General features: G+C 35.9%; 1 protein-coding gene across 1 annotated transcript in view; it reads right to left on the bottom strand.

Annotated features, from left to right (window-relative positions):
- The window catches only part of gfra2b (GDNF family receptor alpha 2b), a 464,618-nt gene extending 446,402 nt beyond the window's left edge, over positions 1–18,216 (bottom strand). Inside the window, exons 1-2 of the mRNA XM_039769575.1 lie at positions 17,614–18,216; positions 5,671–5,985 (exon numbers count right to left, since the gene is read on the bottom strand). Of these exons, the coding sequence (XP_039625509.1) occupies positions 5,671–5,985; positions 17,614–17,653 (355 nt within the window). The 5' untranslated portion in view covers positions 17,654–18,216. The remainder of the gene's footprint in view (positions 1–5,670; positions 5,986–17,613) is intronic.
- Positions 18,217–18,586: the final 370 nt, after the last annotated feature.

Raw genomic sequence — 18,586 nt, 5'->3', positions numbered from 1 at the left:
ATTCCTTCCATACATATCTCAATAACCGATTAAATGGAATGGAAAGAGGGGTGTGAAATTAAAGAGTAATTTGACAAAAAAAATGAATATGGTCCTGCACTCCAGAGCTAAGCATCTCTAAATCAAAGATTAATATCTCCCTTTAATTCAACTGTTTCATCAAAGAGGTGGGCCAATTTCTTGTGTTTCTTCTGCAGCTTTATCCTTGAACTTGTTTCCCAATATATGAAATGTGCATTGTGGTCAGGAATTTGTCCTATCAATATATAATATTCCGTCTTTCTGACCTGCTTATTAAGAGTTCTCTTTCCTTGTAAATCGTTCTAAAAAAGAAGACTGTTATTAATGAACAAACAAACACTAGAGAAGCTGCAAATTAATTGTTATTCACACCTGAGCCTCTTCATTGCTGATTGCAAGGTTTTGAAAAGCCATTTAAAAAATAAATGAGAGCAAATCATTAAAGAACAAATTAGAGCTGTGAATGCACTCCTGTGCAGTAAAACCTATGTTGGGTATATTAAACGAGCCATAACAAGTTTTCTATTATTTGCTGTTCTAAGGCTCTGCATTAATAAAACATTAGGTTCGCTTTGTAAGGCCGGGCAAACACCAACTGTCCTGTCTGAGTGACTGCAGGCAAAGCTGATAAGTGGGCTGTTTGAGGATCAAATATCTACACAGGCTCATTTCCTGACCTTCTAGTCATTTTTAAACATTTTACAGATGAAGATATAGAACTTTCAGTTTCTTTTCTTTTAAGTATATGCTATGCATTACAACATGTGTACTGGGATACTCACATTCAGAGAATGAATGTCTTAAAGTCATTGTAGTGTATTACAATTATTATGTGAAAGTATACCTAAATAAAGTGTCTTTTAAATGTATTCTATGCCATGCTGTAGATTTGGGAAAAATGGTCTGCAGATAGAAGTGTGTTATAACATGTTCTAATTCCAGCTTTGGAAACAATAATGAATTCTGAGACATAAGTATTGTTTTGGTGGTTGTAGAAAATAAGGGACTATTTGGTCATGTGTGAGATTCCTGGGGGTTTTGATTATGTGGAATTATGAAACATGTAAAGTTTTGCAATACCATCTTAGCCCACCATAGGTATGGTTTGGGTAGTTTGTTCAGGTGGGAAGCAAGTGATAGAATAGGCAACATGTTTACAACCCAAAGATAATTCAGATCATTCCTCAATTGTGGGTGCCTTTTAAAATTTTCTTTGAGTGTTTTTGAACAGCAAAGCAATACAGAAACAAAATCGAAAATATTATTTTTCCCTTTTTTCATATTCTCAATTCCCATTTCCAATAAATGATATATTAGGAACCAGTGAGAAGAAGATAACGGTGTAAGATTGCTTTGAGGGTTGAGAAAGAAACTGTATGCAGCTGTTTGCCATATATTGCAGAACAGATTAATAGACTTCCATTTGGTAAACCTCACATTTAAAGTATAATAGTCACCACTGAAGTAAAAGAAAAACATTATTATTATCAGAGTATGCTACATCTTAGGGATTCTTTAAGCTTGATGTGGCACAAGTGCACAGTCAATGGGATATAATGCAACATTGTGCCTATCAATAACTGGTTATAATTTAGCATCTTCACTATATATACAGAGTTTAAACCAGCAGGATACAGTACATTTAACCATTCAATGCAAAATATATTTGGGAATATAAACTCTTTCTGGATTGGCTAGTAGTAAAAAAAATTTGGGCTTTGGCTGCCTGGTATACTTAATTATAGAAAAGGATTCATTTTGTCAACGTTTAAATTTGTTCCCTGCAAACAATGGCTGAGCAAGTATTAGTATTACTTATAAGCATTGGATTGTAAGTAATATATTCTATTGCATACTTTATAATACCTACTTAAGTGAATACTTTTTTAATGACAAAGTTTAAGTGCTATATAATACCTTGTGATGTAATACATGTCATAAAACATTTCTTCACCTTATGACATATATTATTCAAGAGTATTTCTATTTCCAATAATGACAGGCTCTTATCCAACCTGCGCCCCTGGTCTCTATTAAACGGGTTAGACATGACATGTACTGTTGTTTAATGTAGTGCTTTTAATTTCACAATTAATCAAAGTTTAATGGACTGTTAATATCTATTTATAAAGAACAGATAAAGTAAAGTGGTACCCTGATTTTTTGTGTGTGCAGAAAAAATAATAGCAAGTGTATATATCAAAGTTTTGTGGCATGTACAATTTTAATATTCCAGGTAGGCAGGGATATTGCAGATATATCTTAATATTATAAGTTTTTAAACATGGCTGTTGGACCTGTTGTACTTTTAAAGAAATAAAAGCAACTTCAGGTTCTGTATGACAATAAATGTAATGTGTATAATTTAATGCAATGTGTATAATTTAACCCTTTGATGTAAGGAAACCATGTTATGATGTGTCTTAGTTTAATAGCTTGTTTATTCAAAAAGTCTTTCTCACTACATCAAGACTGAGACAGCAGTATAATTCTAACTGTTTGATATACAAATATAGATAACAATGGATTTTTCTAGTCAAATTGCTTCTCTGTATTTTAAATGCTTTCTTTTGGAAAATTTTTTTTTAAGTCTGGCAGAACAGTACAGCAGGGCACTGTGCTGCAAGCTTCCAGAAAATTTTGATGAAAATATAAACTTGCTCCAAGTGAGTGTTGTAATCTGTTCCTTTAAAGAATCCAAAAAAAAAATCCTAATTTGTTGGAATTCAAAAGATGCTAGCAGTTTTTTGTTTTGAATCTAAATTCTTCAGGCAGCAGAGGGTTGTCTAGTTTAAACTAAACAATGTGAGGTCTAAGGACTCCTAACTGAACCTGTACACACTAGTGAATCACTTAATTTACTTGTACTCTGTCCAGAAATGCTTCTCTGCTTTCATTATTATTTTGACATATTGAATTAACAGAATGCATTAAATGTATCCTGGCTCAGCAGATCAGTAATGGGAGCTGCCATTCTCTGGGTGGAAATTCACCTGAACCAACAACAGACATTGTGAATCATACTCAGGCCTATCAAGCTGTTTGAAGCAGCAGTGTTAACCATTGTGCTGGGTAACATAAGCAAAATGAACTTGTTAATTCACAATAAATCAAAAATGAGCAGTACGGTTTAAGCACTACACAGTCATTGGCAATATAACTTTCAAAATATACAATACACAATTCAAAGCTACAAGTATTTAAAACAGGATCATTCAGCTCAGTCCGTGAAGAGCCATAGTTGAAATGTTTCCTAAAATGCTTTTAAAAATCAGTTAGTTTATGAAAGTACTGTTTTGTAAGTCTTTTTTAGGTGACATATTTTATAGTAGTTTCTAATTACAAGCCATAAATGTGCACAATAAACATTTTTAGTAATCATTTTTCCTGTATTTTAGAAGAATGATTCACAGTTGTTTTGCATGTTCAGGTTGTTAATAGAATATGGGAAATAAGAACCATAAATAAACGTGTAGTTTAGTAAGAGACATACAAATTGTCATCTTTATATATAAAATAGGCTACCATGGCTGTCTGTTTGTCTGTCCAGGATTTTTGATCACCTGTAGCTTGCAAACCGTTTGACCTATTCACCTGAAATTTGGTACACATACAGCATATTATGTGACGTCTACTATCCGCTTTCAAGGTGATAATTGACCTCCAAGTTATTTCTCTTTTTATTTTTATTTTATTTTATTGTAGAGTCAACTCTCAGCAACAGCCAGCAGGGTGGCCGTGCGGTGCATCCATAAGGGTGCCATTCTCATCCCTACTACCTTTGCTGTCACTTCCTTTACCCCTTCATATCTTAAATCATTCTTGAGGCACATTGAAGACTTAAGTGCCAGCTTGAGTGAAAAAGTAAAGAAAATGTACTAAGTAATTGCAACGCAAAACACTGACATAATCAGTTTTAACGCGAAAAGATGCCGACAGAAGAAGAGAAGAAGCGGGTCGCTAGGGTGGAGAAAAGAAGAGCTGCTCAGGAAGCAGCAAGCACATCAACCTTTGAGCAAATGAATGCTAAACATACAGAGAAAAAGTATGAAAACTAGGAAAGCTCAAGTCAAGTGTGCTGTTACTGGTAAAGAAATAATTGTAATGATGATAATAATAATAATTTATACCTATTACGTCCCTCAAAAGTGAACTGTGCTTCTTATGATGAATAAGAATAATGATCCTGAAAATTAGGGATTTAAGCTCAAATTAATCACACTAGGTAAAATTATTTCCTATGGTTTTTACCCGTGTTGGAGTGCCATATTGCTATAACATTTTACTTTATTAAAAGATGAATAACAAGAGACTTTATTGTATAATTTACTAGAATACACTAAATTGCCTCAACTGAAATTCTGTGTCTGCAGTTAGATTTATTATTTGTCAAACCAATTGAAGCCAAGGGCTTGCTTCGGGGATTGTGGTGGAGTCACCACTTCTAAACTGATGAAATGTGATAGTAGATTGCCAGCGCTACAGGAATGCTATTCACTAAGTTAAATCATCCTTGAGTCTGCTCTTCAGAAAAGGCGACAATCTAGATGGTGTCTATCTGTTTCCTGGGCAGGACAACCCTGTTTTCCTGCTGTCATTAATGGTAACCCTATAACATAGTCATCACATTTAAGTAGAATTGATTGTGACTGTTTTACAATCATACCTTCTACAACAACTGTGCAATGATATCACTTAACATGGCCTGCAAAAAAGGAATAATATCTATCCAAGCTAATAGATCATTTTAGGAATAAAGTTTTTTTTCTGATTTTTTTTCACACTTCAGGGCTGTAAATTTGAGATATAGAAGGTAAAAGCCTGAAATGCATACATTACATTACACAGAAGGGTCATACCGGGCAAGAGCAGTGTTCTGACACATAAAAAAATTGTCATTTGACTTCACAAATGCATTGCAGCACAATCTTAACTTGGGGAAGCCTGTCAAATTCCACTCTATTTTTGTGACAAAACTGGGAGTCTCCATCTCCCACTGTTCAAGAGCAACGTTTCTTTTTGAGAGAAAAAAAAATCAATAGAGAAGGTTTTTACTGAATTCTACCTCCATTTTAACTTCTGGTTAATATAAATACATTTTATATAAAAGGAACTACAGGCACATATGCAAAGTCTTATTTCAAGGGTAAAATTTGTTAAAATGAACGTCGAACAAATTAGAGAAAATGCAAAAACGAATTTCTAAATACCTTAACAATTAAGAGAAAAGAAATATATGTGTAATGTCCTTTAAAACATAAAGTATTCAAACCCCTGTTACCTCTTTGAAGCAGAACCATATAAATGACTGTTAAGACCATTTTCTTATATCTTCATTATTCTAAAATGATTAAAAACTATTGTAAAAAAGTTTGTTCCTATCAAACAGGTTTTAAAAATCCACTTGAAGTATTCAGTTTTGTACAATTTGTATCTAGTTTCACCTTTTGAATATTTATTCTGAGATAAGAACAAAATGTGTTAATGAAAAAAAAAAATAAAACTAACCAATTCACAACATAGTGTTTGTTTGCCATTATCCCTTTGGGTCATACCTATGCTGTTTACCCTGCAGCTATATGAATGTCACACACTTTCAGATCAACTTCACACCTTTTGAACTGTAGCTTTCCTCCTTGCACATCTTACCTTCAGTTAAACCCAGGTGAATGCTCCAATAAATCTGTAAACACTGAAGCTCCTTCTTCATTCCCCTTTTGCAACGGCAGTCATAGAGATAACTCTCCTGGAGGACCTCCAGGGCAGCCTGACACTCCTTATTGGCAAGCATGGTATTCCTATCGCGCCCAGCCAAACACTGGCGTAGGGTCCGATACCGAGAGCTACACTGCGAATCAACAGTGCACAGCTCATTTGCTCTGACACAGTCCACTGGAGTCCTCCATCCCTGTGTTCCAGTGCTGGACAGTGCTGATGAGCTGCTCACACCTTGTAGAATTTTATCTGCAAAAAAAAAAAAAGAAGGAAGGTGAATAGATTTTTTAAAAACTGTTGTTCAAATTTATTTTGAATGCTACTTTTGTCTGATTTTGACACAAACTACAGCTTTGATTAGAGATTTCAAAACAAGAAACTGTTGGGGGAACCAATTTACTGCTTCAAAGCAAACAAAGGTTTAATAAATTAAAGTAGGCAACTAGAAAGGAACACAGCTCATTACTTTGTCAATCTTGTCTTCACAAATGTTGTGCAAATGGTTAATCTTCTGAATAAAACCTGAAAATATCCTCTAGTATAAAGGATTTTAGAGGACATTTCTCTTAATTTATTATTTTGATGCAGAAAAGTGTCTTGAAATACACCTTCTGCAGCCAGGTGGGCCATGGCTATTCTTGAAGACAAAAAGGAAAAAAACGGTGCCTAGAAAATGGATGACTGGCTAATTAGTGCCACCAATCATTTTTGATTATTTTAGTACTTCTTGTTTTGCTAGGTGAAGAGCATTTTCAGGTATGTCTTTTTTAATTCTTAAAACTAGAGTAAGGCCTGTTTGGATAGACAATGGCATACCATGATCCTGAACTGAATAAGGTAAAAAAAAAATAGATGGGTTGATGATATATCTCTGACTACACAGACGATGGTAAGAAGCGAAAATGTCTAATTAAACAAGACATTCAGTTAAAGATAGGAACCGGTCTCAGAGCAAGGAATCAACTGGAGCAAAAAACAGCAGCCCGTCTCCTTTGATTTGTAATGCCTGCTTTTTTCTGTCCTCCCTGGCCATGAGACCTTACTTTATTCTTTGTTAATTAGTATTGCCTAATTGTACTGTTATATTTTTTCTTTTTTCTTTCTTTATCTTGTAAAGCAGTTTGAGCTACATCATTTGTATGAAAATGTGCTATATAAATAAATGCTGTTGTTGTTTAAGGTTTTGTAGGAAACATGCATTGTCATATGACTGCTACAAACAACAAAACAACAAAAATCATTCCTCACTTGTGGAGTCCCATTTATATGGGGCTTCAAGAGCAGATGTTATTCACCTCTTATCTAATAAACGTAATTAGAACTTAAAACAGAATATACAGTCTCCGAGATGAGAATAAAACTGTGTTTTCACTAGTCCAGGGGTCCTCAATCCCAGTCCTGGAGAGCCGCAGTGGCTGCAGGTTTTTGTTCTGACCTGGTTGCTTAATTAGAAAGCAATTCTTGCCAATAAAGCACTAACAAGCTATGAAATTAAATTAACTCTGCTATGTCAGGTCATTCTCATATCCTAGATTTTCTTTCCCTTTCTATCATGCAAATGATTTGAAGGCTAAAATGGACGAGTAATTCTCAGTCCTTCACTTTTTTCTCTTCATTTTTCTTCCAAGTATTTAATTAAACCCAATAGTGCAGATAAATACACACAGGTGTAAATGTAAATAAGCTAAATGGAGAAATGCTGCTCTCTCTTGTCATTTGCATGTTATTGATAATAAGGAGCAATTAAAATAGCTGTTTAAGACAAAATTAAGCAATAAGGGCTCAAAATCACTAAAGTGAAGCAGAAGTGTTACTTTAGCAATAAGTGCTTTTTATTAAGCAACTGGGTTGGAGCAAAAACCTGCAGCCACTGCGGCTCTCCAGGACCGTGATTGAGGACCCCTGACCTAGAATCATCTAACACTCTAATACTTTGTAAATATTTTTCATTTGATTTAGCAAAATCCCTCAGAACTCCATATGAAAGCAAAGAGCACTCCTTGTAGTGACCCACCTTGTGGATTTATCAGCTAAGTCTGGCTGTTACATGAATATTGCTAGAATGGTTGTTGCACAATGTGGCCTGTAAACCAAAATAATTTTCTTCAAAAGTTCACTTTTCCCCCTATACCTTGAAACAATTCAATTTGAAAATCTCTCATATTAAAGGCAGACCTTATTTGTTTATCTTTGGTTGTATTTTTGTTTACAGAGCAAGGTACATTAATTATTTCAAGTGTTAAAACATGAAAGCAGCGTAAGATTTAAAGTTCCATGTTTCCAGGGAATCTGGCTTGATTCCAGACCTATGGCAGTGAACGTTCACTTTCTTCATTTAATTGCATGCCAACTGCAAAGCTAAACCAACCCCCCTGGACAAATACTTCACAGAATTGGAAAAGAAAATAAGTTAAATAATTACACAGCTTACAATTTGACTAGGTCAAGGAACTAAGTGGTTGTTGCAGTTATCAAACATATTTTTTCAGAAGCAGTGCCTTCTGCTTTTAACAGCAGCTTGGTCTAGAGTATGTGATTCACATAAACCATTAAGGTGCACGTCTGATCTGCTTGAAAGCCTTTAGGACCTGAAGCGAGGGCTCATGGAATTGAATCTGGGAACTTACAAACCTGCCATGAAAGAGACTGAGACATTCATAATCTTTAAGTTTGGAGGGACAGAGTTCAAGCTTTTTAAAAACATGTAGGGATGAAATTTTGACTCTGGAAGACTTTTCAGCCTAGACAGCTATGCATGGACATATTCTTGCGTTTGAGAACTTTACAGAAATTTCACACTGAATTTTTAAGCATCTATAAAATACGTTTACATTGCCAAAACATAACAGGAATGTGTGATCTCCTAGTCCCCAGACTAGAATTTAAAAAAAGATGTATAAAGCTTCTAACGCTTTTATTATAAAGCCAAGAAAATGAATGCTTCCAGACATGGTACCCACCAGGAAAGGAACTTGACAATGCAATAAACATTTAAAAGAAAATAACAACAAACTCAGACGTGCCAATATGAAAAAAAAAACAAAAAGCTCTAGAGAGTAAAACTGTAAAACTGAACCCCGTGTTTGTGACAGGCCTGACAGTAATTTGATAAATGCACACATAAAACTAAAAACAACATGTATGACCTTTTCTTTCAAGCTGCTGTACAGTGCTCATTTCATGCTAATAGTTGTAGCCATGATCTTTTAAACAATGTAAATCTTGAAGAAAATTAAGCCGGCAAGGTATATTGCAGTCATACTGTTGTCCTGTAATAACAAGACTAATTAACAATATAGCAATATCCCTGAATACCTTTACGACTCGAAAATGCTATTTAATATTTAAATTATCAAAGAATAGAAATACTTGTCTTATTGTATATCTTTAGTTTTTATTCCAACCAAGTTCTTACTTATAAATCAAACCATGATATTTTCTGGATAGCTATATAATTAAACTATTTACTTCTTGTTTTCTCGATTCACTGACACGTTACACCAAAAATACCCAACAAGGTGTTTTTCAGCTATTTTGTAAAAAATGGTCTGTAAACTAATATTTGTCAGGCAGAATGGAAAAATGTAACAAATATTAGCTTTATTAAGGTTGTCAATTAATAAAATTATTGATCTTTTTTAATGATTTGAACATTGCAGAATTAAACTGTGCTAAACATAACAAAAATATAAAAAATTATTATGCACATTTGCCTGGAAAACGAAAAAGAAAACTATATTGACCAGGCAGTGTTGTGTAGTGTTTAGGGCAGGGGTCCCCAACTCCGGTCCTAGAGGACACCAGTAGCTGCAGGTTTTCATTCTAACCCTGTTCTTAATTAGTGCACTGCTTCTACTGCTAATTAACTTCTTTTGAATTAATTTTAAATGACTTGGTTTTTTTTTTAAGATTTGTTCCCCTGAATTTCTTCAATGTTCCTCTGAATTGCTTCATTTCTTTCCTTAAGTGGCACCCACACAGAAATGAAATGTAAAGTGAGTGACCCAACAAAAGTCCAACTCCAACCAATTTCACTCCAACCAGTTGCTTAATTAGACTCTGATTCTTGTCGTTAATTAAACCCATTCTTTAATTCCATGGCATGTTGTTGCTCTTACTGAGCAATAGCATACATTTCTGAAATTGTTGACTTTCTATTTTCTAAGAGTACTAGAGAAGAGCCAAGCAAAATGACACCTTTATTGGCTAACTAAAAAGATTACAATATGCAAGCTTTCGAGGCAACTCAGGCCCCTTCTTCAGGCAAGACATCCTCTTTTTATTTTTATTTTATTTTATTGTAGAATCAACTCTCAGAATCAGCCAGCAGGGTGGCCATGCGTCACATGCGTACAGGTGCTGTTCTCAACCCTACCACCTTCTCTGTCACTTCCCCTACCTCTTCATATCTTAAATCATTCTTGAGGCAGATTGAAAGCTTAAGTGCCAGCTTAAGTAAAAAAATAAAGAAAACATACTAAGTAATTGCAAGACAAACACTAACTTAATCAGTTTTAACGTGAAAAAATGTTGACGAAAGAAGAGACGAAACGGGCCACTAGGTGGAGGAAAGAAAAGCTGCTCAGGAAGCAGCAAGCACATCAACCTCTGAGCAAATGAATGCTAAACATACAGAGAAAAAGTATGAAAATTAAGAATGCCCAAATCAAGTGTATTCACTGCACGTTATCGTGCAGGAAGCCATTATGAGTGCCGTTTTCATCCCTACCTCCTTCGCTGTCACTTTCCCTACCTCTTCATATCTTAAATTATTCTTGAGGCAAATTGAAGACTTAAGTACCAGCTTAAGTGTAAAATTAAAGAAAAGTAATTGCAACACAAACACTGACTTAATCAGTTTTAATGTGAAAAGTTGCTGATTAAAGAAGAGAAGGAGTGGTCCGCTAGGGTGGAGAAAAGAAGAGCTGCTCAGGAAGCAACAAGCGCATCAACTTCTGAGCAAACAAATGCTAAACGTACAGAGAAAGAGTATGAATACTATAAATGCTCAAGTCAAGTGTGCTGTTACTGGTAAAGAAATAATTGTAATGATAATAATAATAATTTACACCTATTACGTCCCTCAAAAGTGAACTTTTTATCATGCAGTGCGCTGTTACTAGTTTTTAGATATTGCATGACTGACACAGTTTGCTGATCATGTTTTGGTTCATTTTATACTGTATATCATTATTGTTTGGATGCTGATTAAGAGGACTGAATCTTCAAGAGCAAGTCAAATAAAATTAATTCAAAAGAAGTTAATTAGCAGCAAAAACAGATCATTAATTTAAAAAAGGGTTAGAATGAAAACCTGCATCCACTGAAGCTCTCCAGGACCAGAGTTGAGGACCCCCAGTTTGTCACTTTGCACTTCAAATGTTGAGGTTGTCAGTTCAAATCCTGCTACTGATACTGTGTGAACATGAGCAAATCACTTCACCTGCCTGTACTCCAATTTGAAAAACAAAAAAAATGTAACCAGTTGTATCTCTCAAATGTTGTAAGTTGCTTTGGATAAAAGTGTCAGCCTAATAATGACTAGATGTACAGTATATTTTGGCAACCTTTAAAATAACCTTTCATAAATGAAGCCTTGAAACTGTAGTACACTTTTCCTGCTACCAAGGTAATGTAATATAAAGTGCCATGTTGACGATGCTTTAACCTCTGCTCAGTGTCATAAGTGTAACTGACTGCATAGGAAATAAATGCCTTAATACTCCATTTTCAACTCCTAAGATGCCAGTGGCCCTCAAACACTTTGTAATTCCAGGCATTTGTTTATGCTGCTTTGTGTATCCTATGGCACTTTCTGGAACCAGGCTGGAAACTCAGTGTTAGACTGTTTTTATTCCATATGTAACATTAAATTCTGACCTTTGATGCTGGCCTTTTTATTGTTATATCCTTCTGAATTTACTATCAATATTTTTGTAAACTCAATAGACTGTTTAATTTAAGCTGAACTCTAATCTTGCTAATTGATTTGTAAAGCCCTTTGTGTTGATGCTGAGTAGACATGTACTATATAAAATAAAAATCAATCAATTAAAGACTTGGTTGTGGTTGATTTTCTGCAAATGCTTAAGTGCTGCTTTTGCATATTTGATATTTTTTTAGGCTGCACTGATTACATATAAACCCTTTGTATAAGACATGCCATCTAAAGGTGCTTTAAATGTTGTGAACTATAGTATAACTGTTTATATTATTATATATTAAAACAAAGACAGGGCAGGTATTTATTTATCTGGCAGGTATGCTGTTTGCAATCTAGTGCTTAAAACATTATGCCAAATGGTGTAGCAAGTAACTTAAGCTTTGTAATTTGCAAACACTAAAGAATTCAACACAGTTGTTTATTTAGTAAAAAGTTTTATAGTTTATTTACAGTATGTGTCATGTGCATGCGCATTGGAGGATCTCCTTACGGGCTCTGTTGGGGTATGTAATAAAGTGTCATTTTGGCAAGAGTGGCACACTGGATTGAGCTCCTGAGCAAACTGACCCTAATTCATGGCTCCAGCTGAACCTCTGTTATTGGAAGTCAAGAACAATGGCAATAATGTCTAAGAAGAGTTTTCTTTTTGTTTGGACTTTGTGTTTATTGAATGGGACAACCCGGAGATCACCCCAAATTTTTTAACAGCAAGCCTGTCATTCCTGCATATATATATATATATATATATATATATATATATATATATATATATATATATATATATATATATATATATATATATATATATATATATATATACAAAACTGAATAACACTTTAAGCAATTGTGTAGTCCCTGCTTCCTTGCCTGGCCAGTAGGCCACCCTAAGGAAGGTTCATCAAGTGAGCTATTATGTTCCCAGAAGGACACTCGTGTAGCTACTACACCGGGGTGTGGAAGGAGAAGTCCACGGTTGTCGGTGCATTTCAAAATAAATAAATAATGGATGCGCTCATGCTGGGGAGTAGAGCAGGTGCAAGAGATTTTCTGAGAAGACAGCTCATTTCATTTTATTGGTGCGAGGCAGTCAGCTGACCATGTTTTGCCTTGCCGGCACACAAATTAAGTGATCACACCTGTAACTCTACCCAATGTGTAAAAGGGGACCGCAGGATCACAATAGTGGAAGAAAAACCAAAGGTAAAGAAAAGGGTATGGAGGTTAAATATGGGGAAACCAGACAAGAATGAGCATGTGCAATGAGAGGAAGCATGTGGACAAGAGTGGAGCTTCTGGAAGGAGCGTGTGGCCAGCCTGAGGAATCACCCCTGTTGAACGTCCAAGTAGCAGGAGTGACCCCTATGCTCAGGAGTGTGCTGTCATTGGGAGGAGTCAATGGATCAGCAGCATTGAGAAAACAGAGCACTCTTATGCAGGGTAAAAGGTTCCCCCATTTATTTTCATGCAATGAGGGGGCGACTAATGGGTTTTTGCAGTTGTTGTCCATGCATGTCAGACTGTGGAATGGGAGGAAGTTGAGTCTGGTATCTCGACGATGATTAGGGGCTGAACACCTGAGATCATGGGAGTTCTCAAAAATCAAGGGCAGAATGCCTGAGGTCAGGGGCTAAAGCCTCAAAACCCCCTAAAATGATGCCACTGCTCAATGCCACAAAAACCAAAAACACAAAGTAAAACATTTTGCAAACACATTAAAAATAAAAAAACAGATATATCACATTGACACAAGCATTTAGACCCCTTTACTCGGTAATTAGATGATGATACCTTGGTAGTGATTACAGCCTGGAGTCTACTTGGGTATGACACAACAAGCTTCACGCACCTGAATTTAGGGATTTTTTTTTGCCATTCTTTTCTGCAGATCTTCTCAAGCTTTGTCAGGTTGGATAGGGATCAATGGTGGATAGCTATTTTTCAGGTCACACCAGAGATACTCAGTTGAGTCCCAGCTCTAGCTAGGCAACTGTAGGATATCCCCATAGTTGTCCCTAAGCCACTATTGTGTTGGCTTTGTTTTTTTTTTTGCTTAAGGTCACTGTATTGTTGGAAGGTGAATCTTCAGCCCAGTTTGAAGTCTAGAGCACTTTGATGAAGATTTTCATTAAGGATATTTCTGTACTTCACTCCATTCGGCTTTCTCTCAAACCTTATCATGCCTCCCAGTCCCTGCCACTGAAAAACAACCCCATAGTATGATGCTGCCACCACCATGCTTCATTGCACAGTTCCTAAACAGTGCCTGGTTTCCTCCAGGCATGATGCTAATTTTTGTTTCATCAGACCAGAGAATCAGGTTTCTCTGATTCTGACAGTCCTTTGTGTCTCTTTAGTCCAAATCTAAGCAACCTTCATGCATCTTTTACTGAGTACAGGCTTATGTCTAGCCACTCTGTCACAAAGCCCAAACTGGTAGAGTGTTGCAGTGGTGACTGCCCCTTTGAAAGTTTCTCCCATTTCTGCACAGGTTCTCTACACTTCAGCAAGAATGACCATCATGTTCTTGGTCACCTCTCATACCATGGTCCATCCATTCATCCATCTTCTAACTCGCTGAATACAGGGTCCAATTGGCTGGAGCCAATCCCAGCCAACACAGGGCACAAGGCAGGAACCAATCCTGGGCAGGGTGCCAACCCACCGCAGGACACACACACACTAGGGCCAATTTAGAATCGCCAATCCATCTAACCTGCATGTCTTTGGATTGTGGGAGGAAACCGGAGCGCCCAGAGAAAACCCACGCAGACACAGGGAGAACATGCAAACTCCATGCAGGGAGGACCCAGGAAGCGAACCCAGGTCTCCTAACTGCGAGGCAGCAGCGCTACCACTGCGCCACCATACCATGGTCTTCCTTACAATATTGCTCAAGGAGGAGTTGTGGTTGTTCCAAACTTACTTCTTCCATTTAAGAAATAAACAGGCAATGCTGCAGAATTTTTTGTACCCTTCCATACATCTGCGCCTTGACACAATCTTGTCTCTTAGTACTTCAGGCAATTCCGTCAACCTCATGGGTTGATTTTTGTTCTGTTACACGTTATCAGCTGTGAGATCTGATTTCTTTATCATGTCCAATCAATTGAACTAACCACAGGTAGATTCAACATGTCAATGTTGACCAATTGAATGGGATGCACCTGACCTATATTTCAAGTGTTTCGTAAAAGGGACTGAATACTTTTGTCAGATCCATATTTCAGGATTTTTTTTTAATAAAATTGCAAAAAATTCTAAAATCCTGTTTTTGTTTTATGATTCTGGGGTATTAAGCATAGCTCGGCATGGGGCTAAAACTTAATTCAAGAAATTTTAGCAAATACACTCTTAAAAATAATAGTTCTTTAATGGCATTTTATGGTTCTTTACTGGGTTGTGTGGTTCCTCGTGGAACTATTGCTTGACAAAGCACCATTTCATTCCTGGATGAGTCCTTTACATATGAAGTTGGTTCTTTGTGCTTTGAAAAACTTCCAAATATCTTGGAAAAAAAAAAATGAAATATTCAATTTATGGTAGGCTACCTAGGAGGACACTAACAGATTAATAAAACCTGAACTTAGCCTGTTTTTGTATGCAACAAGAATCCTTCAAAAATCATAACTTATTGGTTTTTCATAGATCTGCTACCGTCTATTCTTGGTTATCTGTTGTATGATGTCCGTGCTCTGTTATGAATCTAAAAAAAAATAGAAGTTCTTTCTGGAAGCTTAATGTGGATAGGTCCTTTGAGATCCAAAACTGGTTCCCCTATGGGATCACTCTGAAGAACAACTTTGGCACCTTTATATATGTAGTAACATAGGAAAATGTGAAACAATTAAGGGGTCTGAATACTTTGTATACTATATCTAAATGGGGGAACATTTCATACTCTGATTTCTCTTCTAGTAATCATCACTAAGTTTATGAAAAAAGAAAAAATTAAAAACATCATTACATATTTCTTTGCATTACTAATCCAGTGTGTGATAAATTTACTTTGATTCATTCGAGTGGTTCGATTTATCTCTTAGTGATACAATGATGTCAGTAAAGTGATACAGTGAATTTCCAACATCCTTAGCTTGAACAAAAATGTCACAAATTGCCGTTGAATTTTAGATTAACTGAGTTCTTATTTGAACAAAATATTATTTTATAACAATACATGGTTAAAAGAGGATAGTTTTAATAAACATATTTACACACGGTACGAAGAACAATATGACAGTTAAGACAACTTAAAAGCACATCCCATTACAAAACAGGACGTGAAATCATAAAATCATAACGTGAAACACATCCATTGTCTGAGCAAACAGCCGCTTTCTCTTGAACTAGTTCGTTTCCAGATTGTCCTTTCGGCAAGTTGGCCTCGTGCTTCTTCCCAGAATCTGCTGTGTTCGACTGACATCTACAGGCTTAGCGCAGTCAGGCTACGTATGGGCGCCGAGAACATTTTTTAATTGAAAGGGCATAACATAACCTAACACTGTCAAACCCGATCAGCATTTGGTTATAAATAAAAGTCAAGAAGAGACGAGTACAAGGTAAAGCCAAACCATTTATATCTAACTTTATCAAGCTAGCTCATACAAACTAATGACGTGAGATCCAAACAAAAGAAAGTTGTGTTGTAATCATTAAATTAGACACATATTTCAAACACTAACAGATTGCAAATTAAAACCTTTGCGCATGGATTGTTCTCATATTTAAACCGTCAAGCAAAAATACTTATCATATACATTTATAATGTGAAACTGAAATCGTCCATAAACTGTAATCCGCATACTATACATTCGAAAAATAAAGAAACGTGAATCGTAAAGTACTAATTGATTCTTAGCACTGATCCCGTAGTGATGATTGAACACAATACACTAAAATCAACAGGAGTTGAAGATGGCACAAGCGTAATGTTACATTCTTCATCTTCTTCTAAAATTTGAAAACATCCTATAATAAGAATAAAATTTCCCATGCCAGATTTTATTTAATAAAGTCCCATTTTCAGCAGAACCTTTCCTCTGAACTGTATTCTTTGACAGATCTGACGTAGACTTTTTCTAATCCAACATATCATGTACGCATTATAGGCATAAAAAAGCTGCACTCATTTTAAAAGCACCTGAACATCTTGTGCATAATGACGTTCGTTGGATACCCTGGTGGTCATGTTTATTGGTTTTCTTGATTTGAAATATCAGTATTCTTTTCTATATCTATATACAATATCCAGTTAGAATAACAGAAAACCCTATATTACTCTCGTTAAGAAAAAATAATCAAAGAATTAGACTACAATCGATACTGTATGTACGAGACAAAGTTTCCTTGAAGGAAATACTTCATAGATAGATAGATAGATAGATAGATAGATAGATAGATAGATAGATAGATAGATAGATAGATAGATAACAAAAAGCAAGCATAGCCTACTCGCTAACTTAACATGTACTGAAAGCATACGTTCAATATTGAAAACGTATCGTCCTACTGTAATTGTACTGACGACTCTAAACAATGTTATATTATAATGTAATATTTTTCAGCCTGTTCGTACTCTGGCTTTACTTTTCAAAAATATCTTCTCAACCTAAATATGGCAAACTACAATAAACAACTGTTTAACGGAGACTCATTTTAAAGACACCAAAACATTCATCTTTTTTTTTTTCTTAGTGCGCGTATTTTAAATAATTCAACCAGCTGGCGCTTTGCAGTGTATAGCGGAACGTCTTTCTTGTACAGATGAAGCACACATATTGAACCAGCAGAGAGAATTAAAATAATTCATGAGCAACTAAAAACGTTGAAAGTTTTTATCTTACACGGATCACTTTCCTGTAGGAAATGGATAATGAGTAAGTAAATAGACACACAGATAGACTTAAGTAAATACAAGGACAGAAGCTCGGTCTTACCTAAAAGTAGAATAACGCTGAAAATGTTAATAAAAATCATGATATTTCCAAAAGGGCGAGGAAAGCAGGTAAGAACGGTGTGTATAATCCAACGTCTGCGTTCGCACAACTTGGGATAATTATTCTTCCCCCGCACGTCAATCCTCCGGTGACAAACCGGTGGTGCGAAAATCGGGATTCCCGAACATAATTATGATGATGAGGCTGATTATCGTTAATATTATTACCTTAGAATAATCCACTAAAGCAATAATCCAAACCTGAAGACTGAAAATCAGACTCAATCCGATGCTTCCAGTGATCTACACATGTTTGGCTTTATGTTCCTGTATCGCGCAAGGAAAATTGCACCACATCCTTCAAAGGGCTCCAGCATGCATGGAATATAAAGAGATTATTTCCCCCACCATTAAATAAATCACCTTCCTAACTTCATCGAGGGGTTTGTTTTATTATTTATTTGTTCTTTAATCTTCAATTATGCACCCGCCCCTTTATATATATTAGCCTCCTTGGCACCTTTTTCAGAAAATCAAGGAAGTTTGCGAGTAACAGTGGGAAAAGGGCAGCTTGAAGAGTCGGACAAGCAGCTGAAAATGAGAAGTTATCTCTCTCCTCGTCTCTCTCTCTCTCTCTCTCTCTCTCTCTCTCTCTCACTCACTCTCTCTCCTCTGTCTCTCTCTCTCTCCCCAATCCACCCCCTTGCTAGCTCTTTCTATCTCACTCACACACAAACATGCCGTCTCTCTTATAATAAATCCCTCGCTCTGAATTAAAGCATCGATCGCGCCAGTTAACACATCAATTGGGGGAGCATTTTCTAAAACATGTTATTAAAACTGCCGATGAAAACATAAAAGGAAAAAACGGAGGAAATTAATCAAAATAATGTATTTTTTCCAACGGCTTCCGCATCAGAATAATGGCATCAGTACTTTATTTTTCTGGTCCTTCAGCGAAAATAGCAGTCCGA

This window comes from Polypterus senegalus, chromosome 11, assembly GCF_016835505.1.
Source record: "Polypterus senegalus isolate Bchr_013 chromosome 11, ASM1683550v1, whole genome shotgun sequence".
Classification (NCBI taxonomy): domain Eukaryota; kingdom Metazoa; phylum Chordata; class Cladistia; order Polypteriformes; family Polypteridae; genus Polypterus; species Polypterus senegalus.
Note: the sequence above shows the minus strand (reverse complement) of the source record. Positions and strands in the feature narration are given on the sequence as shown.